At 39.0% G+C, this 20,266-nt stretch overlaps 1 protein-coding gene across 1 annotated transcript in view; it reads right to left on the bottom strand.

Annotated features, from left to right (window-relative positions):
• CNTNAP4 (contactin associated protein family member 4) overlaps window positions 1-20,266 on the bottom strand; it is a 254,154-nt gene that overhangs the window by 164,402 nt on the left and 69,486 nt on the right. Inside the window, exon 3 of the mRNA XM_030299576.1 lies at window positions 13,867-14,060. Coding sequence (XP_030155436.1) covers window positions 13,867-14,060 — 194 coding nt within the window. The remainder of the gene's footprint in view (window positions 1-13,866; window positions 14,061-20,266) is intronic.

Raw genomic sequence — 20,266 nt, forward strand, 5'->3', positions numbered from 1 at the left:
TGACATATTGTAATAAAGCCATTGCTCCCTGAGGATCTCTTTGCGCTGCTACAGCAATTTTTGTCTTCTCTCTCTCTTATTGAAAAAGAACCCTATTATTAAGTACTTAAAATGTTCAAGATTCCAAAGAGAAGACAACCTTTCGGTATGAGAGATTAATAATAACAATAAGAAATACAGAATGGGAGATAGGCGTTCACAGCCAAATAAAAATTTCGTTTGCAGAATACAAATCAAATATGATTTCTTTTGAGCTGCATCTCTCTGATTTATAGACACAGCTCTGTAGAATATTTCCTAGTATTTTTGCTTCCTCTGTTCTCCTTTTCATACTCACAGCTACTTCTGCACAAATGCCCTAACATTTGAATCTTTTCTAAAGCATGACTCTTCTAAATTGGCCAAAGGATTATTCTTTGTGAATGCTTCTGAAAGTAGTTAGATGCGGATAATTATATACAAAGACAATCTTAGGCAATGAGGTATAACTCCTAAAGGCAATTGGGAATATGGATGGATAAAGACATTTGGTTCAAGTTCTGATTCTTATGACTAAGAGTTTTTCTTCTACATATTCATACAGAATATTATATGGATGCCTCATCTCAGTACATACACATACCTCTGCCTTGTCAACCGGCAGACACATCACCAGATTTTTGTACTTTGGACCTTAAGTAATCACAAAAGTGTTTCCTTTTACTATCATGGTATTATTCATATTTATTCCAAACCACATTAGGGGAAAAAAAGCATGGTTTCTGTCTCCTAGAAATTCACAGCCTTAATTAAGAAATGGTATGCATTTTAGCCAGTAGCATTTGGGTATTTATTTGTAGTGAGTGTATAATTTGGAATAAAGGAAAATGTGTAAGTACAGTGAAAGAGAATGAAAAATACATGAATGCGTTTGAAATCCAGTCGATTAAGGTTATACAAACCATGCAAAGTAATCCATAAGGACTCCATGGAAATGACACTATCACAGATGTCATTGGAAACAAGACCCTGGTGATGAGTTAGTGAACACAGGAAAAGTGATAGGGCAGGAGGGACCAGAAAGTAAGTGGTTAGAAGGCCCCAAGTTGGAGGGGATGAACTGAAGCATATTTGGCAAGCATGCCTGAAATAAATGAAGAGTATACCCACAAGAGAAGTGTGAGAGCACAAGGCACCCTGGTGAATGTCCTAAGAGCAATCACTGAGTGGGGGAGTCCGGAGGTGTGGTTCACCCTACCCAAGGGAGCGGTCAATGAAACGAACCAGGTTTGGGGTTGGACAGGCCCTCAGGCCTGTCAGCCAAGCAAAACATTTCAGTAAAATAGAGTGGCATGCTGATTTTTGTACACCAAATGCATGGAGTTACCCCATCCCGGAGGCAACAACAAATGTGTATTAATCCACATATATGCCCTTCTACCTAGTCCTCTGCAGTGAGCCTTGGCCTTTACCTCCACAACGTTTGCTGATGAACAGAGCAACGCTAACTCTCCCACACTGAAAGCACTGAAAGCAAACCTACACCTTGAACTACAATACATATGTTGAGAAACAAAAAAGGATTAAATCCACAGTCTATTAAAGTTAGCATCATTCTACCTCCTGAGAGTAGATTATGTGTAAAATATGACCCTAAACCAAGGATCTGGATATTCACCACGGATTCCCTTCTCTCGGTATGTCGCAATACTGCTCTTTGCTAGCTTTGCGTACTTACCGATATTAGGAAGGAAGAGAGCTCAATGTAAAACTTTATAAAAGTTCTAACTATTCACATGAACTTAGGTCGGAACTTAGGATCTTAAATCTCAGTTTCTTCGGTATCAAAATATTACTGATCTACTTTCTTTATGGGTCGATGGGGAAGCATGCAATTTTGCAGCTGGAAGGGAATGAGACAGCACTCAGTAAGTACCTGGATTCTACCTGCACCCTCGTTCTGTAAGGACACAAAAAGCAGCACACTGAGGTGAGTTGTCCTTAGGGCTGTGCTGGTCATCTGCTTGTTTCACTTAGAACCACGTATCACTCTTTCCCTGCTCTGTTCTGAGGCATGCAAGGGCTGAGTGATGCTGACTGAGAATTGTAGGCTCCTGGTTTAGCAAGCTTCCAGCCCAGAGCTGGGGAGAGGTGGGCAGGTGAAGGGCAGGGAGGGGCCAGGATACTTCTCCCCACTCTTGCTCTGCCTGGGCAGCTTCTTGGTAGTGGCTGAGTCTTTTTTTTCACAAGGCTCCTGCTCCCAAAGGACACCCTTGCTTCTCCAATCCTCTACCGGGAAGCCGCTGCCAGGATTCTAGCACTAATAGACAACGTCAGCCTCTAAGCTCTGGAGGCATGACCTTCTCATTTTTTCCCTCCGGCCCTTGGCGTTATAGCATCTTCCTGCTGTCACTAAGCTCTGAGTCGTCTCCTCACCGCCTCACGTTTGGCCGATCAGCTTTTCCGTCACCTGTAACCAATTTCCTCTGATGACTGTGCAGTTTCAGAGGCCTGGAGTGATTCTGGTTTTTCTGACTGGGCACTGACTTAGAGATCAATTTAGCATCAGAACTCAAGTATTTTTTAATCTGTAATAACATGATCAAAGACTAATGACATGCACGTCAGACTGCCACCCACCCATTAGACAAATATATTTTTTAGACCACTACTAAAATAAGCATTAACAAATACCATATGATGCTACAGACTGATAACTCACGTAGGCTTTATAGTATCATTACATATTATGGCATTATACAACAAGTACGAAATAGTCACTGTTTTTCTTAAAAATTTGATAATTGAATTATTTCCTACCTGTTCTCCTCTATTTGTTCTCCTTTGTTTCTTCCACATCCAGATTACTTTGCCCTATTTGAAACCTCATATAATGCTAATCTTTACCTGTGCTTCCATAAATAAACAAATATTCCATCCATCACCCACCCCCCCATCTCTTCCTCTTCACTCCCTAAGATTCACTCTTTAGCATCAAATGTCCGCTCACTTTCAAAATTTCACATCAGTTTTGGAACCCACTCCAGAAATGGTAGTATATTCTTGCATCATCTGTTTTTGATGGCCATAAGTTATTCCATTGGGTGGAAGTGCTATAATTTATTTAAGCGAGTGATATACGGCTGCTGGGTTCAATCAATATCATTTTGCTGCTGCAGACAACGTTGCAGTGAATATTCTTGCATACATTTCAAATGTACAATGCAAGTGAGCTTGCAGGATTAACCCCTAGAGTTTGGGCTACTTTTTGGTGCAGATTATATACCTGAATAGATTTAAAGCATTAGGCAACACTGTTTTGGACTCCCTATGGCAATGTTTTCTGTGTTTTAAATCATTTGGGTTCTCCTTCAAAATGCTGATTTCATACACATAATATTTTGACCTGTAACATAGGGGATATAGAAGCCAGGTTCCTGAGGAGCAAAATCTTGCCCCATTTAGCTGTGTGGCCTTGGGAAAGTAACACTCGCATCTCTGTTTGCGTATACACAAACTGGGCATTATCAGAGTTCCTAACTCACTGGATTGTGAAGAATAACTGAATAAATATATAATGCATACAGAATAATGCCTGGAGTATTTCTTTTTATTTGAGCAAATAATCCCTCCACTCTTTTATTTATAGACCTTAACTTATATTATTTACAAACCTATCGACAGAAGATTCTGGGCCATAATAAGTGTTCATCCTTCTCGCTTTTTAGATGCTTTTTTTAAAATCAATTTTTAGCTTCCTCTTGTGTTAAACAGTAGTACCCATAATACCACGGTTTTCATACCATCGTTAAAATTTTGTAAGAAGAGTCATCATATTAAATGTGTAACTATTAAAACTAAAGAAGACATTACTTTGTTACACAAAACAACTTGGCAAATTATGTCCAAAGAACACTGTAGTTCCAACATTCTCATTTATTCAAGTCTTTTAGGGAATGCTACCTGACACCTATTTTTTTTTAAATATATGAAATTTATTGTCAAATTGGTTTCCATACAACACCCAGTGCTCATCCCAACAGGTGCCCTCCTCAATACCCATCACCCACCCTCCCCTCCCTCCCACCCCCCATCAGCCCTCAGTTTGTTCTCAGTTTTTAAGAGTCTCTTATGCTTTGGCTCTCTCCCACTCTAACCTCTTTTTATTTCCTTCCCCTCCCCCATGGGTTCCTGTTAAGTTTCTTAGGATCCACGTAAGAGTGAACACATATGATATCTGTCTTTCTCTGTATGGCTTATTTCACTTAGCATAACACTCTCCAATTCCATCCACATTGCTACAAAGGGCCATATTTCATTCTTTCTCCTTGCCACGTAGTACTCCATTGTGTATATAAACCACACTGACACCTGTTTTAATGCGCATGTCTTCAATAATGAATGAGGTGGTAGACGCTTGCACATACTTACATATCATCCTTTCCTTTCTAGGCAGTGTCTGTTTATATTTTGCTTCCTTTTTAAAAAAAAATAAAGCTTTATTTTTTATTATTAATTTTCAAGAGTATTTTGTACCTGTGCTAATAGAATCTTCGGAGATAATGGGCATGTTCTATAACTGCACTAATACAGTAACCAATGGCTTCATCTAGCTAGCTATTCAGCACTTAAAATGTGGCTAGCGTGACTGAGAAACTTTATTTTTATTTTCTTTCATTTTAGTTAATTGAGTTTTAAATTTAAATAGCACTAGATAGCTAGTGGCTACCATATTAGACCATCTTTCTCATTAGAAGGACTGAGTTAACATCTGGTTTATAGCTCTTTTTACCTAGCATTGATCTTTAGCCAAATCCTTCTTGCAACATATACTCGAGGAATGCACAGGAGTTTACTGGATCTAAGATACATCGGCATCCTGCTGATTATGCTTTGTACTGAACTAAGAATCTATACTTGGTTGTCAAGTGTGTTTATGGAGTAATCCAATGGTTCCCACACTTTGCAGCAAATTGGAATCGCCTGGTACTATTTCTTTAAAATCCCGGGGCACCTGGGTGGCGCAGTCGGTTAAGCGTCCGACTTCAGCCAGGTCACGATCTCGCGGTCCGGGAGTTCGAGCCCCGCGTCAGGCTCTGGGCTGATGGCTCAGAGCCTGGAGCCTGTTTCCGATTCTGTGTCTCCCTCTCTCTCTGCCCCTCCCCCGTTCATGCTCTGTCTCTCTCTGTCCGAAAAATAAATAAACGTTGAAAAAAAAAAAATTTTAAAATCCCAATACCTCGTTTCCATCCCAAATACTATTTGATTGGCATGGATGCTACCTGGGTATCAGAATTCAAATAAGCTGCAACATTTGGGAACGACAGACATCACCTGTAATCAGTGAGTAACGTGGGAGTGATGAGATGCAGGCACGCCGAAACAAAAAGGGGGTTGGCAGGTATCTCTGAGGAGTTATGTCGTTGGCAAGGTATGAAAGCTGAAGGTGCCCTGAAGCTGATGGCTTTCCTGATCTGTGGTGGTCACACCCACTCAGCCTTGCCCATCGTGACCGTGTTTATCCCAATTCAAGTTGTGGGGATATTTAGAAGCTGTTCAGTGTAACTAAGCATCCATTATGCTGTTGCTGTGCACACTGTGATATTGCCTGCCCTGTATCCCTTTTTTTAAATACGAAATTGTCAAACTGGTTTCCATACAACACCCAGTGCTCATCCCAACAGGTGCCCTCTGCAATACCCCTCACCCACCCTCCCCTCCCTCCCACCCCCCCATCAACCCTCAGTTTGTTCTCAGTTTTTAAGAGTCTCTTATGTTTTGGCTTTTTAAATCTAAGTAAACTTGCAGGTGAATGAAGTCCATTCAGTCATTGTCAATCTGAATATCAATCTCAACCCAGGACCACTGCTGCTGGTGAATCAAACTGGGCACTGCCATCATAGAGGCTACAAATATTTTTCAATTTATACTCTTCCTTTTAATATTGTTTATGTTATTTTTTCATGCAGCTCTCTAAATATTATCTCATTTTTCATCATTTCCTCGATGGCACCTGGGTTTGGTTCTCTTGCTTAGAAAGACATGTGCCTTCCAATATTATGTGTGTTATCTATTCATCATCTTGTGTTTTCTTCTATTACTTTTTTCTATGTCTGTATTATTATTATTATTTAGAGAGAGTGTGTGAGCAGGGAAACACAGGGAAAGAGAGAGATTCCCAAGCAGGCTCCATGCTCATTGGGAGGCCTAATGTGGGGCTCGATCTCAGGATCATGACCTGAGCCAAAATATAGAGTTAGATGCTCAAACAACTGAGCCACCCAAGAGCCCCTGTATTATTTTTAAATATTCAATTCATCTGGAATCCATTTTGATATAAAAATGTTACTTAATTTTCTAGAAACTATAGCTTACTAAGTTCCATTATTGACTATATACGTTTCCTCACATATTTTCTTTTTTTTTTTCAATATATGAAATTTATTGTCAAATTGGTTTCCATACAACACCCAGTGCTCATCCCAACAGGTGCCCTCCTCAATACCCATCACCCACCCTCCCCTCCCTCCCACCCCCCATCAGCCCTCAGTTTGTTCTCAGTTTTTAAGAATCTCTTATGCTTTGGCTCTACCCCTCTCTAACCTCTTTTTTTTTTCCTTCCCCTCCCCCATGGGTTTCTGTTAAGTTTCTCAGGATCCACATAAGAGTGAAAACATATGATATCTGTCTTTCTCTGTATGGCTTATTTCACTTAGCATCACACTGTCCAGTTCCATCCACGTTGCTACAAAGGGCCATGTAGTACTCCATTGCGTATATAAACCACAATTTCTTTATCCATTCATCAGTTGATGGACATTTAGGCTCTTTCCATAATTTGGCTCTTGTTGAGAGTGCTGCTATAAACATTGGGGTCCAAGTGCCCCTATGCATCAGTACTCCTGTATCCCTTGGGTAAACTCCTAGCAGTCCTCACATATTTTCAATGCTACGTGTATCTTAGGCAAATCCCTAAATGGTATTTGGACTTAGTAATGGATGCTCTCTTTTATTCTTTCACTATGTTTTCACGTGCCAGTATCAACATGTTTTAATTAACATAGATTTATAAAATTTTTCTAACATGTAGGTTCTCCTTACTACTGTTATTTTGCTAATTTATGTATTTGTTCATACTTTTTATACATGAAATTCAGCATGATTTCATTTTTATGAGTTATTTTAGGTAGAATGAGTAGCCTGTGATACTATTTTCCACTTCAAAACAGATATGACTTGCCATTTAATCAAGTCTTCTTTTATATCCTTCAGTAATATTCTAAATATTATTTTTATATATCCTGTACATTTTTCTAAGTTTTACCTTCATATTTATTCATTTTTGGTTCTAGTTTAAGTGGAGTATGTATTCCTTTTGTATTGTCTATGCAGTTATTTATAAGTGGGAAGATAAATTACTGATTTAAAAAATTAATTTTGTTGTTAGGCACATTACTGAGTTACCATCTTAAAAAATAGTAAAATAATTCTCTTAGATTTTTAAGCATTATATTGTATCAGTGCCATATCTTGTCACCTCCTTTCTAGCTTTATATATTTTTCTATCTCTTTCTCTGATCAAAACATGCTTGTAAGTTCGGAACTTAAAAAACCAAAAATCAGGAAAGAGAGCGTAATGCATTGGTTTACAGAGAGACCTAGATGCCTAGGTCTTAACAACAAAAGAGACATCTCAAAAGGACAGACTTGTTCCAAGAGAGAACTCCAAATGTAGTCTCCGGAGGCTGGAACTAGAAAAGCCGGAAGTAGACATCTACGACATCAGATCACAGCGATGGCAAGAAAGAATGGAGAAAAGCGGGTCATGTTATCACTGAACTGTGACATGGTAGAATGTGAGACGCAAGTTGGAAAGTGTCTTTAACACATGTTATTCCCTGGTTGATGATTTGAGAACGATCCTGAGTGTGAGTGTGCCCTCTGAGGAGGGCACCAAATCCAATCTCCTGTTAACTCTAATCACTCTGTTCAAATAATTTTTACTTTGCTTGCTTAGAGGCAGATCATTTTGAAGAATGTGAAGCAACATTACCATTTGTCTTATATCACTGTTTATGTGTACTTGAAATGCATGGGAGTTCCCATATATGTATTTGGTGCATCACATATTGATACAAAGTTCCCATATATATGCTTGTCCAAAGAAGTTTATGAGAAGGGACTCACAGAGCACACTAGAGAACCTCCAAGAAAGAAACCACACTGCATGATAGAGAAGGTGCCTAGCAAACTAACTGTTCAGACCCATGACTGAAGCCACATTAAAAACCCAGACGCAGCCACCTTTAAGCATGCACTACTAGGTTAATCATTTTCAAAAGGGTGAAGAAGTCATGATTAAATAGAAATACATCAAGAGATTTCCTGACGATACAAATAATAGCAACTTCCATTAAAAATGTCTTTTTGGCATCGGAGTAGAGGCCATCCAGAAAGACAGATGCAGCTTAAGGCATTCTCTAGGCCTCTGTCCAAGTACTGAGGCAAGTCTTGCGATGCATTAAACTTGATGGTTTGACACGTTGACATACACGGCATTAGTACTGTTGTGCTTTGAAACCCCACAAATGATTTTTGCAGGTTTAAGTTGCTAGAATAAGGGCTCGACAGAGGGGAAGGACGAGGAAAGATGTGCCTTGCATGGCATGGAGTCCAGCAAGCTTATAGCACCCCTCCCGCTTGTATTCCTGCCTCCTGAGGTTTTCTATTAAACTCCCCTGGCCACATGTTTATTTGATTTGAAACAAATGCATGTTAAAATCTTTGCAGGTAGTGTTTCTGCACTGTGTGGCTTTGAGAGTTGACGACTCAATCATTCACAGTGATAATGGTGTGAATATTCTGGGACAGGTGATACTTCTACCTAATTGACTATATTACTATGTCACAGGGGCTCTGTGTTTTTCACAAAACAAACCCAGAATCATGACATTAAACACTTCTAAGTAAAAAACAAGGGGCGCCTGAGTGGCTCAGTCGGGTAAGCATCTGACCTCCGCTCAGAGCATGATCTCACTGTTCGTGAGTCTAAGCTCCACATCAGGCTCTCTGCTGTCAACACGGAGTCTGCTTTGGTCCCTGTCTCCCTCTCTCTGCCCCTCCCCAGCTCATGCTTTCTCTCTGTCTCAAAAATAAATAAAACATCAAAAAAATTTTTAATAAGAAAAATAAGAAACAAAATAAAACTACTCTAACTTTAGAAATACGCTAAAGGTTTTTGTTTGTGTGTTTGGAAAACCAGGTACAAATGACATCCATAAAAAAACAAAAAGCAAACTATTCTGTGTATAACAATCATATTTACCTAAACAATTCATAAAATTGGTACCATTCCCATTCCTTGCCTGTAGAGTCTGGAGTGTCAAAGAATCTTGGGCATGTATCAGGGACCATTTGGATAATTTAGCTATAAAGTTCCTGCACGTGTTTATCTATTTAAAAGAGTTTCTAAGATGTTACTTTCATGATATCTTAGCAATTGTCCTTAAACGAGCAGAAATTACACCTTACATTCACTTTTTCAATCGCTTACAATAAAACTGGCTGAAAAGTCCTTTGATCATAGATGTTGAGGGATTTTATTTTATCTTCATTTTGAGAGGAACCATTTTAGTGGCTTGCATTTTCTAATTTTGTGAAATATTTACATGCCAAGTACTAGAGTAGTTTCTATAAATTACATTTATGGGCCTGGACTATAAATTTTTTTCTAAAGAAATGTTTTAATATGTGATTTTACAAAATATCATCTATCTGTCAAGTTTACAGTTCTATCAAATATGTGCATGACCTGTAGAGACAATAAATACTTCATCTTTCTTTTTAAAGATTATTTGTAAGAAGCATCAGGGCCTTTTATTAAACCTTTCAGGTATATAGAGCCATTGTTCTCTCCAGCGCTCGAGGTGGGATCAAATGAAGGGAGAATGAAGATCCTCAATGCAGCATTTCAATCCATGTTGATGGGTTTTATTTTATTTGTTTCTAAACTTACAACAATTGTCTCTTCTTCCTTTTTCCATCACATACTTGTATAATGGCTTATATGTTCCCTAACCCTCTTTCATAGATTTATTTCTATCATCTGGGGCAGAATGTGAAGCTCTTAAATAAAATGGGCATTTTTTGTACAGTCTGTATATAACTCAGAATACCTTTTTTAAAAATGGGCCAAAAAATACCAAATAAAGAAAACGACTCTGGAAAATCTGTATTTGTAAAATACAGCAGTGGGTTAAAGTCCTTACTATGTACATCAATTAAAAATTGTACTTTGGCTAAAAAACAATCCAGGTTGAAGTGATCTGTGTTATTCCAGGTGAAATGGCAAGAACTAGGCATAATTCACCATGTTTCATTCTTCCTGCTTTGGCAATTGTAGATTCACGGAGACGGAGCCTCCCTCGGAGAGGTACCTGCGTAACTAGGAGCAGGACAGAACTCAGCAGCCTACCTGGGATGAGCAGGCAACAGGAGGATGTGTGTGGTATGGGATGTGGGTTGTTTCACCTACGTCATAACTTCGGTGTAGTCATGGTACCTATTGCACCAAGTCTTAATTTTGATCTTGACACTCAAAGTCATCCATCAATTTTCTTTACCGTATCCAAAAGTATCATTCAGACCTTCCTGACCTTGACACTCCATTCTGACCAGTAGATTTCCTGGTTATTTTGTGGGAAACTGTACCTCTGGATATTGCCAAAGTCCATGCTGTTGTCTATTCTTTTCCGGCTACATGGGATAGCTTCCTTAATCCTTCCATAATCTAAGTTATGAAGCTTTCTCTTCAACACCCAGGTGAGCCCAGCTGTTTTGACAAAGTCAATCTACAATGATCTGCATATTCCACTAATTTCCAAATCTCTAGAATTCTGTACCCCATGTTTGCATGCTTCTCTGAATCATTTTTTGCTTTGTTCTGATGTATTTTATCTCTTGATGACATTAACATGAGCTCTTTTAATACCTCTCAGATTTTTTTTTCTTTACAAAGTTAGACCCAGAATAGGAGATCAATGTCTTCAAATCCATTCATTCATTGATTTTTTTTTTCTGTAATAACGTCAACAAAAGCAATATACCACAATGGGTACTAAATGCTGGAAATGCAGATGAAAAAGATAAACCCTCTCCCATAAAAAGTTCAAAACTTATAGGGGGTAAAGAAATGTGCATCCTAACTCTAGGTATATTAAACTGGTAAAACATAAATGCACTAAAAGACATAACTGATTCTAGGAGGAAGCAGTCACTACAATAAAATGCATTTTTTATTCATTTATTCATTCCCTCATTCATTCATTCATTCATTCAACAAACATTTAGCATTTGCCTGCAACAAGCCAGGAACTCTTAAGATCTAGGATGCCGAGGGGTGCCTGGGTGGCTCAACTGGTTAAATGTCAGACCTTTGATACTGGCTCAGGTGATAATCTCACTGTGGTGAGACTGAGCCCCATGTCAGGCTCCACACTGAGCATGGAGCCTGCTTGGGATTCTCTCTCTCCCTCTCTCTCTCTCTGCCCCTTCTCCCCCTCTCAAAATAAATCAATCTTTAAAAAAAAAGATTTGGGGCACCTGGGTGGCTCAGTTGGTTAAGCGTCCAACTTTGGCTTGGGTCATGATCTCACAGTCCGTGAGTTCGAGCCCCGCGTCGGGCTCTGTGCTGACAGCTCGGAGCCTGGAGCCGGCTTTGGATTCTGTGTCTCCCTCTCTCTCTGCCCCTCCCCTGTTCGTGCTCTCTCTCTCTGTCTCCCCAAAATAAATAAAGATTAAAAAATTTTTAAAATGAATAAACAAACAAACAAACAAATAAATAAATAAATAATGGAAAAAAGATTTGGATGCTGAGATGACAGGTTGGAAGGTACAGCCTCTATTTTCAGGATGTTCACACTCAAAAGAGGAAGAGAATGAATAAACAAACAAATCAAAGCACAGCATAAAAAATAATATTACCTTGGCAAGTAATTATGATAGATGCCATCTGTCTTTACATTGATTAGTTTGGAATGGTTAAGGATATCATTATGCCTCTATTTCACCCTGAGAACCTCACCTTTTTTTTTAAATTTTTTTAGTGCTTATTTTTGAGAGAGAGAGACAGACAGAGACAGAGTGTGAGCAGGAGAGGAGCAGAGAGAAGGAGACACAGAATCGGAAGCAGGCTCCAGGCTCTGAGCTCAGCTGTCAGCACAGCCAGATGCGGGGCTCGAACCCATGGAATGTGAGATCATGACCTGAGCTGAAGTTGGACGCCCAACCAACGGAGCCACCCAGGCACCCCTGAGAACCTCACCTGAACAAGAGTAAGCAAAGGAAGGCAAGTGGTGTGGTCTAAGTTTGACTTGCCCCAAAATTGAATAACGGAGAAATAATTTTCATGGTTGATGTATCATCTTAAGAAATGTCAACAACGTACATCTTACTTAACACATCTATATGTTAGCATGAATTAACCTCTACTTATCCAGTTTAAAACCCAATGCTTAATTTAGAAAAAGAGTAAAGGATAATCCAAACACCTAGTTAAAATAAATACCTCATTAAGCTTTCATTGTTATTGGTTCATAATTACTGTTTATTTTATCCCTAGTTTGAATGGTTCTCATGAAATTAATTCAACCGTAATATCCAGTTTTTCTCGCTCTTCTACACTTCAGCTTGCTTAGGATTTTAAGGCAGCTTTTCTTAAAAATGCTTATAGGCAACTTCTTCCAGCCCAACTGTTGTTCTCTCTAGAGAAAGAGCAGGGTTACTTCTTCTCAATTCAATTTACATCAATAAACACGCACTGAATGGCCACCAAATGCTTCAGAGACACAAAGGTGAGTAAATCGCAGTCCATTTCTTCAATGAGTTGATAATGTATGACTGAGTTCTAGGAACTTTCAAAAGAGAGGCAATTGACTGATCAAAGAAAATTATCATTATGTGCCCAAATAGGCTTCTAAATTATCTGTGTGCTAAGAATGATGCTTCATTAAGTTACTCATTTTCTCTGGTTCCAGCAGCTCAGCCAGAGGAAAAGAAAAAAAAAGAAAGTTCTTTGACTGCAGCACGTTGTCCCTGGTCCACATAAGATCCAAACCAATACCCTTCTCCTAGCAAAGAAGTCCTTTCTTCACCACCAAGCAAACAGCCTGTAGCTTCCTTCTTCCACCAGCTGTTTATATGTGATCAGCCAACTACAAATACCACCCGCCATATTGCAAACTGCCTCCTTGTCAGTCTCTCTTAAGGAGCCATGCCCCTGCCAATAACATGCAGCGTTTTACACACTTACACACTTTTAAAAGACTAGAGAATGGTTTATATACAAATCATATATATATGTTTATATATACAAAACATATACAAAACATATATGTTTTATATACAAAAACATATATATATGTTTATATCATATATAATACTCCAAATATTATATATACCAACCTCCAAATACTAGAGAGAGAAGGAGATGTTCAGAAATCCCAGAGGCATCAGAGGAAATAGAAGGAAAAAATTCTGTCAACCAACCTTAAATGAAGACCATGCAAAAACCACTAGGTTATTGGATAAAACTTAAAAACAAATGATAGGTTTTATTTATTTCTTAGACTTCCACACTAGGTAGTGGACAAGTAAGATTTTTTTTCAGTTTCTGGGGTCTCTAAGTTCACTCACCTTTAGTATTTTCAAAAGTTATACCATGAAACAGAATAGAAAATGAATATTAATTCATTTTTCCTTGAAAAACGCTTTCTAAGTAATTCCCAAGATTCTGTTTCTCAACTTAGTTTAAGAGATTCGTAAACAACACACAGGGATGACTCTGCTTCTTTTCCCTCAGAGACTATGCATTCTGTTAAAGAAACATACCCAGATGCTGTCTTCTTGTCGATATTGTTTCCAGTTCCTGCCACTATCACTGAACATCAGGAGGTAGCTGGTCACCCAGTTGGAGCTCCCATATCCCCCTTGGGTGGCCACAGCGGTGATCTCCATTCTCTCTCCAAGGTCAATCTGCAACCACTGGTATTTGTTTGACACAAGTGGAGACCAGCCACCAGCTCCTTTTATGAAAATAGAAACAGAAGACAATGGGAAGAAGATTAGTTAAAAAACTGTTATTGGATAGAAATGCCAGTAAGACTGTATTCCTGTATGGAATTTAATAAAGTCAAATTTCCAAAATATGAAACTTCTCATAATTGTAGAATAATATAGAAAAACAAGAATTTAGTATAAATGGATGAAGCCTGTGTTAATTATGTTCATTTCTAGGTGTTGTAACTCCCAACACGGGGTAGAACTGAGATTCTACTGAATGTTCGAAGTGCTTAATTTGACAAGTGGACATTCGTGTCTACACTTGGAACTAGGAAGGTTACTGTCCACACACATGATTAGGTGATGGTTCGACCTTCAATCATAGCTCACACTGTGGCATAACTAGAATACTACCTGTGGTATCTGATCATGTTTAGACTTCCTGGAGAAAGAAGTATAGCATAAAGCCTGAAAATACAGGTGGTCAAAAAGGATAGTCCCTATCCTCACTGTGTTTACGGGTTTATAGGAGGGACAGACACTGGAAAGCATGCTTGAAACACAAATGTTAATGGTGAGGCACGTGCAGGAAACAATAATACAACGGATGATGGAGGAGAGTTCTATCCAGTAGAAAGTTGGAACTGGCTGGCAACAGTGTAGGAGAGGCCATTAAATTTTCAGGAATTTTGCAAGCTGACTGCCGAATATAGCCACTTTTGCAACGGACCATGGTTGGAGTATTTAAACCACAGAAACTGGCAAACTCTACAGATCAGCACCCATTCCCACCCCAACCAATTCACCAACACACCACTGGTTCTATCCTGGCCGGGTGGGGAGGTGGGGTAAGGGGGGGGGAGGTAAGAGGTGGGGGAGGGGCAGTCAGGGAAAAGGTCCTAGAGTAAGGTGTGCTTGAGCATTCAAGAGTGAAAAATAGGAACCTATTGTATATTCAAGGAAGTGTGGGTAGAGCCGAACTTACTGTGTTTCCTTTACTCACTGCACACCAGAATATTAGAGATGTGACTACTGGATGTCTTGTTAAGATGTTTCATTCTTCCAGTTAATACAAAAAAGCCTTATTTGGGGACTTTACTTATTTTAAGTAATATTCACATTGATAATTATGTAAGTAATACGTAATCATTGTAAAAGGCATGAAACAGGGTTTAACGCATTCTTAAATCCATAATCATCTAATACTCAGTATCTTTTAAAATGTAACATCTAATATGTAACACCCCAAGTAAGAATATTAGCACATGTTTTCTTTCCCACATTCTTTTGTCACCACCTTGAGGCTGTAAGCCCAACAAGGGAAGTGGGCAGATTATGGATATAATCAGCTGCTCATGAAAGAGAGCAGACTATCCTCTACGTAAGGCTCAAAACTGAGTCAATACAGTATATTAAAAAGGAATTATGTGACAACAACATCCTATCCTGATGCTATAATGCTAACTCCTACTGGTATTAGGGTATGATTACCAAGTTATTCACTACATTGTCTTTAGAAGGAGACTTTTTTTTTTCAAATTTCCTTTTTTTCTTGGAAGAAGTCATTGTTCAAAAACGTCTTCCATTCCACACCTCTCTCATTTTCATCCAAAATATTATACATACAGTAATTTTGGTTGGCTTGTTTTTACTTTTAATTTTCTCTGTATTTGCCCTTGAAGAACCTGTGGTTTGGGCCAGTAACCTGGATGGGTGGAGTTCTGTCGGCCACCAATACCATCTACTACGTTTAGGTTAGAGAAGAATACTCTCATATTTTGAGCAAGAGGGTTTGTTGGCAGACACATGCTCTGGCTGCATTTCTGGTGTCTTGGTGTCACTTCTCCAGCACAGCTCTGCTGTCCACAAGGGGCACCCTTACTCTTGCAGCCTGTTATCTAGAAGGAAGACTGATCTGAAGACATCTTGAATTATAGCCTGCCACAAATAACTCAGGAAATTCCTGAACCCTCAGTGGGAGTTGTTCCCACGGCATTATTTTTAAAGCCAAGCCAACTCTTCCTCCATATTTCACTGCTCAGGATGTAATGAAACCCAAGCCTACCTTTTCTACTTATTCTACTGTGGTAGAATTCACTTAGTATTTATTGAGCAAGTGAGTACTTTGTGTCAGCCATTCTGTGAAGACATAGTTATTTAATTCTCAGAGCAACCTATTGAATAGAGGATAAGTCACATACAGAGAGTCTGAATACCTGGCTGTCACCTGCAGAGCAGGAAGAGGCATGGTGCTCTTAGCCAGGACCTGCAGTGCCTCTCATGTTGTTACGATCAATGGGAACTGGAAGCTCCCAATGGATGTAGAAAAGATGGTGCTGAGAGAGGTAGGGGAACCCTAGAATTTAGCTACGGGGCGGTTGAGCCAATTTTCCTCCCTCGAATTAACAAAGACCGTATCTCTGAAGTACGGGGACATGACGGGAGGGGTGAATGGGTAACTATTTCCCTCTACTGTCCTTTCTAAATCTTACTATTCTTCCTAAGGATCTCTCCAAGTTTGGAAGTTGAAAGTTTCCTGAGGTCTAATGCTAACCAAGCATCCTCAATCCGCTTATACTATTACTACTGCCTATCTCTCTGTTTTTTTATCATTAAAAAAAATTTTTTTTAAGTTTATTTATTTACTTTGGTTGAGAGAGAGTGGGGGGGGGGGGGAAGGGCAGAAAGAGAGGGGAGAGAAAATCCCAAGCAGGCTCCTCAATGTCAGCACAGAGCCTGACACAGGGCTTGGTCTCACCAACAGTGAAGTCATGACCTAAGCCAAAATCAAGAGACGGATGCTTATCCGACTGAGCCACCCAGGTGCCCCATATCATTGTTTTATACATAGAAAAGTTGGAAAAGAGTGAATGAAGGGCCCCCGGCTGGCTATCACTTTAACCTGACATTTCGACATTTGGAATTTTATCTATATGTAGCTTATACCTCTGGGAAAATACTGATTATTTTGTGTCTTGCTCTTTCTAGTTAATTTCAATGGTCTATACACTTTTTCAATATAGAATTTCATAATCTTTCTCTAGCATTTTGACACTCCTTGATAGACCAGTATTTAAAAAGTGAGCACATGAGAGGAGCACAGTAAGGAAAAAAGAATCAGCATGATTCTGGTGAGTTAAAATTGGATCATCAATTCTCATCAGGAGAAAGAGGCACCTCTCACTGACCGCTCCCTCTTCCCAGCACCGCTCACTGTTACAGCTGCACTACCCGACTTGAAACATTCGCAGTTAATTGACCTTGAACATTTCAATTTCTCACCTGTGGTGAAAAGGTACTACTGATATGCAAATTAAGCTATATCATTAAAGAGGTACACCAATAAAGTCATGGAAATTCAGATGCTCCTGGGCTTTACCAAGTGAAATCGGCCCCAGGGAATCACAGATTCCCCACAGGGTTTGAAGCTGTTTTAGCTCTGCAGATGCACATGGTCTAAGTGTGTGATGGAGTGATATCCTTGTTCTGATTCTAAAACAAATGTCGAAGAGGAATATGGAAAATGCAAACTTCTAGGTATAGATAGGTACATATATAGGTAGAACGTGACATACTTTGGTACTGGCAGCCTGTGGTGACAAGTAGGAACAACAGACATGAAATAAAAGCTGACGTTATATTAGAACAGCCGTATGGCCACTACCAAACCACCCAGCATTCTGGAGCCATGCTATTGTCGTATTTACTTTTTTCATGGAAGAAATGAGGGCTAACTCCAGCCAATGGTAAAGTCTGAATTACTCCAAAATAAAAGAATTCCTCACTTTATTTATTAATCAAACCTTTTAGCTGCTGGTCAAGTATTATTCGTTCTTAATGATGCTTTTAATATGCCCATGTGTTCACCATTACAGTAGGCCAATACCTACAGACCAAAGACCATCTCTTTAGAACCCCCACCTCGTCCATGGTTACTGACACGTAACCCACCAGATAAAAACAAGAGTCTTGTCCCCTCAGCTCATTTTCTTCCTATTCCACCCTCCTTTTTCTCCTTCTTTGGCCTCATCACTGACACTTGGCATAGTAAAGTGTCATAAATCTATCCAAACAAAAACACTTGTTGACTCTTCGTATCACAGCCTGAAAACTCACATTTAAAAATGAAAATCCTCCCGACTAGTGAGACTTTTAAATTAAATGTTGTAGCACTGCTCTGAGAATTAATTTCAAAAAGCATATTAAAGTGCCTATTGATTTCTCTCACATACAGCAAGCATGTGGGTACATGGCAGTTGTTACTTTTTGAATTATAGAACAATTATTATTACTATTGACTCCAAATACAGATTTATGATCACAGCACTAAATTCAGCTCTGAAAATATTTAGTTCCTGAATGACCACAAACACAGCATCTCTTGCCTACCAGTTCTATTTATTTTTTTTAATTTTAAAAAAATGTTTATTTATTTTTGAGAGAGAGAGAGACAGAGTGTGAGTGGGGGAGGGGCAGAGAGAGACACGAGACGCAGAATCTGAAGCAGGCTCCAGGCTCCAAGCTGCCAGCATAGAGCCTGATGTGGGACTTCAACCCACAAACTGAGAGATCATGACTTGAACCGAAGTTGGGTGCTTAACCCACTGAGGCACCCAGTGGGTGCCTACCAATTTTAAACATCAGTTTCCTGGGGAACTTGCTTCTATAAAATATGTGGCTGTGAATTATAGGGAAAGAAAAGCAAACTATAAATTGTCTGTGCCTATTGTATGTCAAATACTCTAGAAATTTTATGTACCATATTAAGCTTAATTACTAAAATTATCTAGTGAAATGAAATGTTTTAACACCTCTTCTTTTCAAATAAAACTTAAAAAAATATTTACAGAGGCTAAGTAAATTTTCCTAATATTATGCAAATTAAATTTTTCCAAATGTTATACAAATCACTTTAATGTGGATAAGAAATTACTTATTTTTAAAATAATTTAAATCTCAGTGAGGATCTCATTTTAAAAGTCACTTCCTTCTCAGTTCTTTACCCCTGAAAAAATTATACAACTGTCATTGCCCATACTGGTTAATTTTATCCCAAGAATATATCTAAATTATAAATTCAATATTATTTATTTTTCTTTAATTTTTTTAAACATTCATCTTAAGTAGGTTCCACGTCCAGTGGGGGGCTTGAACTCAGGACCTTGAGATCAAGAGTCACATGCTCTATCAACTGAGCCAGGCAGATACCCTTATTCAATATTATTTAACTATAAGTAACTGCCTGGCTGAATTATAAATTTAATATCCATATATCCCATTTGCCAGATGTCAATAATAATTAGTTCTGCTCATAGAGACACATCTTACAATTTTGGGAAAGTGAAAAGAAAAATTGAAGAAAAAAATACTTTTGGTTGAAGCCTTAAAATAGAGAAAAGAATCACCTCTATCCCCTACTAATATTAAAAATGACATGACTGCCATTCCTGGTGGTCATCAGGGAGATGATGTGGCATAGAGTTTTGTCAACTTCGTAAAAGTACAAACTGCTCAGAAAGAAGGAGCCATAATTCTTTCCCAATATTTAAAGTGTAGAAAGACACAAATGTTCAAGGACACAAAGCACAGTGAACACAATTGAATGACAGTCCTAGCCACCACTAGGCCACATACATTTCTACAAAAATGATTGGCTTAATTAAAATTGTCATAGGAAAGCTTCCTTCTAAGATAATTACTTTTTTTTCACATGTCAACTAGATTTCCCCCAAGAGTCTAAATTTGCCCGGATCATTTTGATCTTGACATTACATTACAATAATGTAAGGAAACAAAAAGAACATTGTGCCAATATTTGTTTGGCTCCCTTAAATGGACTGCAGTGTCCCTGGGTCACCATGTAGAACTCTTAACAACTTTGTGTTGTTACCAGCTTAGTTTTTTGTCGGTTTTTTTGTGTGTTTGCTTGTTTTGCCAAGAAGAAAACACGATGCTATTGATGCTGTAATTTGCTGGTCTTTTTTCACAGAACACTCTGGAATCTTGGCATTGCCTCCCCTGGCCCCAGGGATGGACGCATCACCTGAGCCAGGCTAGTGGCGCAATTCCAGGATTCTGTCGGGACTACTGAAGGAGAGATCCTTTTCTCCGCTCAGAAAGCTGAAAGGATGGGACTCGGGAATCAAACTGCAGCAGCGATCTTTTTGGAAAGTCTGCCTGAGTGAAGCCAACACAGAGGGAGGCAGAGGTGGGAGGTGAAGTGAGACGG

Source organism: Lynx canadensis, chromosome E2 (genome assembly GCF_007474595.2).
Source record: "Lynx canadensis isolate LIC74 chromosome E2, mLynCan4.pri.v2, whole genome shotgun sequence".
Lineage (NCBI taxonomy): Eukaryota > Metazoa > Chordata > Mammalia > Carnivora > Felidae > Lynx > Lynx canadensis.